Genomic DNA, 10183 nt, shown 5'->3' with positions numbered 1-10183 from the left:
GGCCAAGGACTCTAGAAAAATACAAAATTTTAATCTTTATATATGACATAGTCATGTCAAGACCCCAAATTCTAAAAAATCTTTTTCAATCTGTAGAGCAGAGTAAGTCTTAGCCAACACTGACCTGATGTTAAAAATATCTTCCTCTGTGCACTTTTCCCTTCAGCCTGAGGCTTTGTTGATCTGCTCACAACAGAAGCTGCTCAACTTTCCTCCGGGAGCAACCACTTAAAAGCCAGCCCACCCAGCTTGCAAACCTGAGGTATACTCTGTACTCCTAGGTCACAGAATTGCATTCTTCCCTGCTCTGTAACCCAAGAATCCTGCAGCCTCTGAAGCCCAAGTCCAGGCATCTGCAAGGAGGAGCTGAGGTGCAAAAGAGACCATCTGCAGAGTTGTAGTGAGCCCCTGGGGTTTGTTGATCTCCCACAAGGCTTTTTCCAACCATCTAGCCATTTTGTAATGTGTGTCTTTAAGGCACCAAGTGAGCTTAAGAATTGGCTCTGCTTCTAACATAAGGACTTCCTTTTACACACCAGTTGTATGCTGGTAATCGCTGGATGCCAGTCTGCCCCTCCCACACCTTACAGTCCCAAGCAGTGCTCTCACAGGTCCCCGGGTCCCATTAGTGTAAGAAAGTAGCTCCAAGAAGTCTTTATCTAGCCTTCATGGCAGGAAGTAGGTAATTCTCTGGGAAATAGATTTGCAGCCCTGAGAAGAGAAGAGTTGTTCCTCCCTGGGGACATACACCATCATCCTGGCGATTTCATCCAGTGCCTCTTCAGTGTACTGCAGCTCCTGGCTCAGGAAAGCATCACGTACACACAGCCTCACATGACGGTACTCCAGCGGCAGGAAGGGGACAAAGTAGTCAATCAGGTTGTCCTTCACAAGACAGCTGTGGCCAAAGCCACTGTCTGAAATCAAGAGCAAAGTTACATGGAGTCTGACCTGGTGCTGAACCCAGCTGGAGTTTTAAGGTGTCCCCAGGCCTAAGGCCTGGGCAAGGTTAGATCTTGATCTCATATGCCAACAACTCCATGAGGGCTATCTGCAGCATGTGTCTCTACAGCTATGTGTCCTTTAGGTAAGGAGAGCCAGGGTTAACTATGGAAATAGCCACAGGTAGAGCAGGGCGATTGGGAGCCTGACTGCCAGGTTCACAGTTTGGTTCGATGACGGAAAGCAGAAGCTAGAGCAGTCAGACCTCCGGCTGGAGGCTGAACCATCGAGGTTCTCACAGTCTCTGCGGGCTTCGGAGACCACTGCCTGCGCTTCCAGGGCCAGTGCGAACAATTCTCTTTCAAAGCAAACACAAACCCAACATAAAAATACAAATACGGCTCTCACCAGAGGCTTATTTTCTGTGTGGCTGGAAATGTTACTTACCTGTGGACTCCACAAGCTCAGCGTGGAGGTGAGGTTCCAAGTGTTCCATTGTAATTTCTTCCCGGGACCATCCAGCCTTAAGCAAATTCAGAACCACCTCACTGACGATGTTGCCCCTAAGGTTACTGAAAGAGATAAGAGCTTGTTAACAGATTTCTCTATTTTTATATTTAGTTTCTGAATGGGCTGCTTGACCACTGAAGCCCATGCATCGGTGCCTGGAAGGATGCAGCTTGAGGATCTTGGGCCTTCTCTCTCCCAGGAGATCTTGTTAACCCAAAGGTCTGTGCAGAAAAGACACTGTCCTGCTTTGCCACCCAACCTCCTTCTCTTGCTCCCTTTGGAAAACACTTACTGAGACTGTGCTAGGTGCAAGGAGCATGGAGATGGTAAGACATGGTCTCTCCCTTGACTTCTGTGTTGTCAGAGGGACAGGCATGTGTGTGATTCCAGGCAGTGGCAAGTGCTAACGTTGGAGTGAGTAAGGTCTAGGGAGAAGGCTTCAGAGGAGGATGAGGCTTCTGAACAGACACAGACGGAGTAGTCACCATCAGACATGAGGGGTGTGTGCCAGGCACGGATGCACCAGAGGCTTGCAGGGCTCAGCAGCTTAGGGGCTACAGGAGCACAGGCGAGGCCGGGTGAGGAGGCCTTTGTCTGCCATGTACATGGATTCTAGCTTATGGGCCATGGGGAACCATGGGAGGGTTCTGAGCTTGGAAGTATGGGGTGACCTGATCAGCTTTATGTCCTAAGAAGATCATTCCAGGGCTACAGAGGTTGAAGAGGCACAGGATGGCTGCAGAAAGCTAGTCACAGAGCTTTTTGCCAACAGTCCGTGTTTAGTGGTGGTGTGGTAATGGAGAAAGGATGGAAAGGAGGATTTAAGAATTAGTTTTGGAGGTACAGTTGAGAGGACCCTGTAATTGATGAGTGTGAGACTTGAGGGAAAGGAGGTCAAAGAGAACAGGTGTTTGCTTGCCTTGGGCTGCTTGCTGTCCCCTTAACACAGGTGGAAGGTAGGAGAAGGGCAGAGATGAAAGCTTGGTTTTATGCTTGCCTGTGCTCTGTCTAGAGATTGTAGTATCATTAGGCAACTGGAATTATGGTTCCGAAGCACAGGAAAGATGACTGGGTTAGAGATAAAGAGAGAAGAGGAAATCATAGAGCCACCAACAGAGGAGCAGGGAGGGAGGTGGTAGAGACCTGCAGCTGGGAGCTCTTCCTCCTCTGGCCCTCGCCAGCCCGTGCAAACTTCTCCCCTACCTCCTGGCACTCATCTCCCTTCCTGGGCTCTGGCCTCACGGCTCGGCCAGCTCCTTCAGAAACTGAGGCCTTGCCCACCTCCACATTCCTGTACTCCCTCCCCTGCTTCGTCCTCAGATCCAGCAGAATGAGGGAGGGAGGGGGAAAGAGGGGAAAGGTGGTGGCACGTTAGGGCTGGGGATCCAGTATCTCCCTTTCTTTCGCTCACCAAGCTCTGAAAGTCCCCCCGACACTCACAGATACACTAACTCACGTCTTTGCTCGTTTAGCATGTGCCTGCATCCTGTGTGCTGGAGGCCCCCAGTACAGGGGAAGAGCTGAGTGGGTTCTCTCCCTGCCTCCCTCCACAGTCTAGAGGCCAAGCAGGTAAGGCAAGAACGCAAGGTTGTCTATCCAAGTGGTCCCATGGCTCCTTCCTGGAGGGGAAGGAGCCAGTGTGTCCCTCACAGCCAGAATCTACCAGTGGCCATGAGCCCCCAGCTGGAGAAGCCCTGCAAGGACAAGAGCAGTCCTCACCCCTTGCCAAGGGCAGCTGCTCAGCCAGATTCCCTTTGACACGTGCACTTAGGAAAGCTGCTTACAAAACACTTCTGCTTCCTGCGGCTGCCACCCGACTCCGCACTGCTGCAGGAAGGCCTGCCAAGCCACACAGGAGTGGCCAAAACTGCATCAGCCGAGGCAAGACCTGACTGCCATCTTTTTTGCGGGTCCACATTGAAACAAGATCTGCCTTCCACAGCTCACCCCTTCACACACTCCAAGCTTGGATGAAAATCAGCAACCCTTCCCCAACCACATACTTCCCTATCCTCACAGTGTGCGCTCTGCAGCCTGGGGAACCCTCCAGCAAGCAAGTGCTGGCTGAATGGGGGAAGAAATTGACTTCCACTGAGTCTGCAAGAAGCTGTTGTGAAGCGTTCAAGTTGGACCAACAGGGGCCCCAGCCTGACTGCTGACCGATGTAGGGCTCTCCCAGGTGAAGCCTCCATTAAAAGATGGAGTTGGACAAGTTCAATTCCTGCAAAACCATTTAAACAAAAGCACAGAAAAAGCAGTGTGGTGAAGTGACTGGGTCTGCCGTGGTAGTGCTGCCAATCTCACTATGGTACTCAGAATGTGTTTCACTCAACACGTTATGCCCTGAATTTCAAGCCATTGACTTCCTCTCATGATCAGAGAAGCAGCAGACCATCTATGGCTGGAGGAAGAACCGGCTGTGTTGGACTTAGTGGGAGACCGTGCCTTCCTTGGGAATTTCCAACGATAGCTGGCACTTGATTTCAACTAATGGGCTGACTGGCAAACTGAATGTCCTTCGAAGGGGGTCTCTCAGTGTGTGAGCGGTCCCTCCCTGGGCAGTCTAGGGGAGCCTCCCAATCCTACAGAGAGCCACGCCCTAAGGGTGGAGGGCGAGAGGAGGGACACTGCTCTGGCTCCAGGCTGGCCTGTGAGTTAGTTAGCCAGCCTGTGCTCGGGGGCTCAGAGTCCCCCAGAAGTGCCTTGGGGGTAGAATCAGGCAGGAGCAGGGAGACCTTAGGCTTCCCACCCTGCTTCCACCCAAGCAGCTAGGCTTCCATTTTCTCTACCAGAGTTTGTGTTGGTTTGTCCTGAGGAAGAGCATCTGCAGCCTGGGAGAGCGTGGAAACCCTCCCCCGCCCACTAATACGCTCCCCTCATCCAGCCCTCCTAACTGCTGTTCCTCAGACCTCATCTCACCTGAGAAAAAGAAAGATGGTTCTTGGGGACTTGGCCCTGTGGCCCTCAGGGGCCCGGCGTTCCAAGTATGGCCTGAGGACCTCCAGTAGCCCCGGGTGCAGCTTCTCGGCCTCGTCGAAGATGAACAGGGTCTGGGGGCAGAGCTGCTGCGTCTCCTGCATCTGGCCCAGCAGCTGCTCCTGCAGGGGTTACAAGGAGCTGTTGGGAACTGGTGGACACAGTTCCACCCCTAGCCTGAGGGCGTGGCTTCTGCAGCAGATTGCTAGTGGCTGAGTTTCACCCCATCCCGCCAGAACTGCCAAATCCAAACCTCTGGGGACAGAGCTAGGCCCTTACATCTAACAAGTTTCACAGGTGATTTCTCATGCACTCTGAGGTTTGAAAGCCAAACGAGGTAGAGCTAGCCTGGGTGGAGGGAGAAGGCCTCTGGCCTTGGGAAAAGGTCTGAGCTACAGCCTGCTCTCTCCTCTCCAGGACTAGGTCCCATCTCGGAACTAACTGCCAACTCATCCGCCCCAGAGGGTAGGAGTCGGGCTTTAATCTAGGGGTGATGGGCAGAGGAGAGGCTCATGTGCCCAGAGGCAGCCACAGCCCCCTGGCCTGAACTCCCAGGAACAAAGTGCCCATTGGCACCGAGGCTGGGCTGAGATCTCAGGGGAGCAAGCCTGTTGAGGGCCTGTCTGGGGCCCAGCCAACCCACAACTTATGGGCTCCCACAGGGGGCTGTGCTGAGTCCCCCAGAAAAGACACTGAACTGTCTGTCAATTAAAAAGATGGTTATTTGCAGTGTTCATCAGAACTGGGCAATAATATATTACTTGGGGCCAACTCTCACCCCAGAGCCCACACTCCCTGTCCAGGGACTCTGACTTCAGCTCCCAGTCACCCAAGTGCGTGAGTGTGAGAGTGTGTATGTGTCACTTTTCACAGTAGAGATGCTTAGATTCACAGCAGTTTTGCCACCGTCAGAGCCAGACAGTTCTTCCTGCGAAGGCCCAGCTGACCGGCATCCTGACTTTAAGACAGCTGGGCTTCAGGACAGTTCCCCCCGCCCCTGCCCTCTAAGGCCATACTGAAACTGCCAGGAGACTCTGTCCTCAAAGGCTTGTATAATCTTCCCAAGTTAACACACTCCAAATACTAGACTGGAAAGCCAAAGAGGTGTGGTCATCTCTGTCATGCTGTAATGGGGGTTTGGTCATCTTCTGGAGAATTTTAAATACCGTGTGTCTGCATTGGAAGAAACCCAAAATAGGGGAACAGCAAAGGAAATTTCTGTCCATCTGCTTGCTGGTATATAATGAGCAGATATAGGAAGACATGGAAAATCACTTATGACATGAAGTACCTATTTTTTTTTAAAAAGCAGGATGTGCAACTTTCTGTCCATTATAATAATTACAGTGACATAAACAGCATGGGGGAAAGTTTGACAACAAAGGAAGTATACTAAAAATGCTGGTATTAGGTTTGTTCCAGGTGGGAACCTGAAAAGTATGTATAGGATGAAATACAGTTAATGTAAAACTTAGGCTTATAAAACAGCAGCAGGAGTCTGGAGAATCCCCAGATGTTGTAAATCTAGCAGCCAGCTCCAACCAGCACTCCTTCCCCTGCCCCTGTAGGAACAAGTTTACCCCTCCCTCTCTCTCCTGATGAGGACGACGCCAGAGCTGCAGGATGGATATCACTGGGGCAGGGGTCCTAGGAGCTGGTGGTTTGAAAAAGAATTAATCACAAGCGGCTGTTCTGGCCACTTACTCACTCCCCCCGAGAAACCCTCTATAAAACCCAAGGCTCTCCCCTTTTCTCTCGTAGACGCTTTTTCGCCTCTACCCATCTGTACCCAGATGCTCAAAATAAACAGTATTTTGCTATACATGAGGCGTCGTATGTGTCTTTCTCTGGGCTCCAGACCTAGCAGTTATTAGCTAACAAGACTGTGTCTGTGTGGGGAGATTATAATAAAGTTTTTGCTTTTCTCTGTTCCACGTTTCCTGCGATGTTTTGCTACTTCTCTAACAGGAAAATCACGCGGCTGCTCTGTTTGAGCCCAGCACCTGGCCTCATGTGTGGCTGTTAGGGAGGCAGAGCTGGGGATGGTGTCTGGAACATCAGCCTTTCCTCTGGATGCTCAGGGCCTCCTCTGTGAGGGGTGCATGGAGTGTGTCTCCGTCTGTGACAGTGTCTGTCGCAACAGCCGCTTGCCCCCGCCCCCAGCACAGAGGCCTCCCCCGAGTCCTGGTGGGGAGAGCTGCCCCGCACTGCCTGGCCTCACCTTGTACAGGTCCACATACTTGGAGTGAGGAAAGTGGAATGTGGCGATGAACATCTTGACACAGTCACTCTTCAGCCCATCCCGATACAGGTTCTCCGCCAGCATCCGTGCCACGAAGTTCTTGCCTGTGCCAGACCAGCCATGGAATGACAGAGCCAGGGCCTTGTCTGGCCGGGACAGCTCTAAGTAGTCCCTCACTGTTCTTAGGACCAGCTTCTGGACCAAATGCTGACCATGCAGTCGCACATTCAGGTCTGACTCCAAGCCTAGGGGCAGGAAAGAGGAAGTCACAGTGAGACTGTGACACACAGGTACATTCCCTGCCAACAGCCCAGAAACCAAAACTCTGAGTATCTCAGAGGTGGGATCAGTTATTCATCCTGTTTGGCCTTAGACCATGAAGCCAGAGGGCAGAACTTATAGCAGAACGAATTCAAGGACTATTTTCTGAAGAGTTTGAGAAATCAAGATTGGACTCGGAAAATTGGAATCACCCTTTCCAAAGACCCTGAAGCTATCCCAGAACAGCTGGCACAGACCTGTCTGGAGGAGGAACCCCACTCCCCCGCACCCTAGGTCGCTCCCACCCATTTCAGGGCTCTCTAAAAGCTTCATAGAGAAGCCTCAGTTCGTTCTTTCTAATTCCATTCAGCAAACACTTGAGAGCAGCTACTGTGTGCAAAACCCTCTGCTAGGCCTTATTTCCTGTCACCCATGAGGCTGCAGGATTTGGAGATTGGGGACGGGGGTGCGTGGTCCTTTATCAGAACAGCTTCAGTACTTGGGGCTAAAGATCACCCTCTGAGAGGCAACATGCAAATCAACTGCAATATGCTGAAGCAGCTGCAGGAACATGCAGCGGCAGAAGGCACAGCGAACTAGCATGCGGTTTTCAATCCCCAGGTGGTTAGTATGAGTTAGTTTATAACCAGGACCAGTCTCCGACTTCTCTCAGGGAATGGAGCCACGGAGGCATCCCCACTGACCCCAGATAAACCAGGAAGCCCATGTTGCATCACAAACACGTTTGTTGGCTAAAGTTTAGAAAGGGACACTTTTAATCACAACCTCTACAATATCTGATCAGTTCTCTCACTAGATGCTTCCAACTACCTTCTGAGAGGTTGCTGTTTCTGTTTAGAAAGAAAGGTGCTCTGGGCCTGATGATCCTAAAGGGTTGTAGATGTTGGATTAGGAATTAATCCCTGCAGAACTCTTAGCACAGGGCCTATTATATGGCAGGGACTCAACAGATTTGAGCTATTCTTTCCTCCTTGGGACGCACTCTCAGGGGTGGCAAGAGGACATGGTGAGGGGGTAGGTGGCAAATGAGCAGTGGAAGACCTCAGTGTAGATGAGGGACAGACAGTGACAATTAGGAGCCTGTCCTACATCTCTTAGCTGGGTGTAACACGGTCAAATGAGCAGTGGAAGACCTCAGTGTAGAGGAGGGACAGACAGTGACAATTAGGAGCCTGTCCTACATCTCTTAGCTGGGTGTAACACGGTCAAATGAGCAGTGGAAGACCTCAGTGTAGAGGAGGGACAGACAGTGACAATTAGGAGCCTGTCCTGCATCTCTTAGCTGGGTGTAACACGGTCATGACATTCCCATTGGATCCCCAAGATCCATGAAACAAGTTCAGTCTGCTGAGCCATTCAACTAGAGGCTAAAGGGGCTTCTCGACCCTGGTTCGAATATCTTGGTGCTCCTTCAAACACCAGGATGGGGGTGCTTTGGCTTCTGTTCCTAGGGGGAAGAATGCAGAATTAATGGCACCATTAATTTAATGTTGGTGTCACATTGTTCCCTTTGTTAGAGGGTGTTATTTCTGGAAAACCTAAAAGTTCCAAGTCTTGCCCAAAGAAGATTCTCAAATAATTGCAGAACAGACTTCAATCTTTTTGTGGCAGTTGCTGCTTGGTGTGAGGTTGGGCAGAATGATGAAAGGTCCCTCGCACTCTAGCCATTTCCCCCGAATGGCCTGCCGTCCCCACAGATTCCCCAGCCCCTTTTGACCTTGTGGGGTCCAACCTGTGAAGTTGTTGGAGATCCTGCAATCCCGGCTGTGGCAGCAGCCACGAAAGTTGCAGTACCATGTGGTCAGGACATCCAGGTACTGCTGGCCCAACAGGGGAAGGCTCCAGCCTGAAAAAGGAGGGGCTGTGAGACAGAGACCAGACCATCTGCTCCACAACAGTGATGTGACAACCCTGCTGCACAGTTTGTTAGGGACAGAGCCAGACCAGAACTCAAGTCCCAACTCCCAGCCCACGCTCCGCCCACGGCATGTCGTCAAGCACTGCCTCCATAAGCGACAGAGGAGAAGGCACTTGAGGGTGGGGGACAGTCACCAGGTGTGTCCACAGCGGAATTTCCTTCAAGACATCAAGGAGGTGGGAAAGAGCAGCATCCTAGAATAACGCCACAGTATGTCTGCAAGGAGTCGGGAAGCGGTGGGGGGGAGGGCAGCCGGGCCTATTGCTGACCCGCCCCGGCTGCCCCTGCCCAGCCGCGCGCTGGGGGCTGGAAAGGCTAGCTGCTGAGGTGGCCCCGGGTAGGAGCGCAGGCCTGACAGCCCCGCGCCGCTGGAGGGCCGGGCGGTCGCCCGCGGGGACGGGGTCTTACCCGGGGGCCCCGCGGCTCCCTCCCAGTCGTCCTCGCAGTCGTCCGGCCACACCTGGCAGCTGAGGAGCGCCCAGTACCGTTTGGAGAGGGCCCCGGCCGCCCGCAGCCGCTCCCGCAGGCCCTGGAAGCCGGGCCAGGCCCAGGCCGAGCCCGGTTCGTCGGTCCCTTCCCACGACTTCCCCGCGCCGCGGTGCCCAGGCGCGCCCGGGAGCGGCAGCAGCAGTAGGAGGAAACAGAGCCCGAGTGGGCGCCGCCGCCGGGCAAGCATGGCCGCCGCGCCCTCCTGCGCCGCGGAGGCGAGCGTTGCCGTGGCGACCGGCCGCCGGCCGAGCTCGCCAGGCACGTGACCGGGGCGGGGCTCGGCACTGTGGTGGAGTCTGGGAGCGCGTCCGGAGGCGGGCTCAGGTCCCGTCCACGCCGCTGGCCTCCGCGAAGCTGTCTCTTCTGAGTCTGGGGCGTGACTGTAGCTTCAAAGATGAAGCCAGGTCTTGAAATGGCCACTGTCGCTGTTACTCCGCTGTTACTTTCGGGCAGCTCTGGTGGCCCCTCTGAGGCTACCAAATAAGGACACCCTTTGTGGCACCTCACGCGTCTGCAAGTCAGCTTCCTGCCAACGTGTCCGACGACGCTGCGGAAGCCCGCGCTGCCGAGCCGGAGGGGCAGCCCCACGTGGGCGGGAGAGCAGCCGGCGGAGGCCAGCGCGGCGGGACACCTCGTGTGGCCGGTTGGTCCGGCTCTTCTGCTGAGGGAAATAAAACAGCAGCCAGTAACCAGCGGGTGCCATAGCTGGGAGTCCGCCAAAAGCAAGAGGAAGCTGATGGGCTCCAGTCTGGAAGTATTTGGAAATCCCCCAGTCATGAGTAAGTCATAAGGTCTCATGTCAATGTAATTATAGCTCATTAAAA

The 10183-nt window shown here is 53.3% G+C and overlaps 1 protein-coding gene across 1 annotated transcript; it reads right to left on the bottom strand.

The window, feature by feature from the left end:
• Window positions 1–29: 29 nt before the first annotated feature.
• On the bottom strand, window positions 30–9912 carry LOC138390730 (torsin-3A-like). Its single transcript, XM_069480265.1, has 6 exons — window positions 9279–9912; window positions 8685–8798; window positions 6650–6915; window positions 4372–4550; window positions 1390–1514; window positions 30–917 (listed from the first exon to the last, which is right to left on the bottom strand). The coding sequence occupies exons 1-6, from the start codon at window positions 9544–9546 to the stop codon at window positions 667–669; spliced, it is 1203 nt and encodes a 400-aa protein (XP_069336366.1). The 5' UTR covers window positions 9547–9912; the 3' UTR covers window positions 30–666.
• Window positions 9913–10183: the final 271 nt, after the last annotated feature.

Source organism: Eulemur rufifrons, chromosome 8, assembly GCF_041146395.1.
Source record: "Eulemur rufifrons isolate Redbay chromosome 8, OSU_ERuf_1, whole genome shotgun sequence".
Taxonomy (NCBI): Eukaryota; Metazoa; Chordata; class Mammalia; order Primates; family Lemuridae; genus Eulemur; species Eulemur rufifrons.
This window is presented reverse-complemented; position numbering and strand designations above follow the sequence as displayed.

Bases quoted from the DNA above. Each gene is read 5' to 3' on its own strand.
- LOC138390730 (XM_069480265.1), bottom strand. From the start codon at position 9,546: ATGCTTGCCCGGCGGCGGCGCCCACTCGGGCTCTGTTTCCTCCTACTG. The intron at 4,551-6,649 runs GTGAGGCCAGGC...TAACCCCTGCAG, and splicing joins AGTATGTGGACCTGTACAAG to GAGCAGCTGCTGGGCCAGAT. The intron at 1,515-4,371 runs GTGAGATGAGGT...TATCTCTTTCAG, and splicing joins ACCATCTTTCTTTTTCTCAG to TAACCTTAGGGGCAACATCG.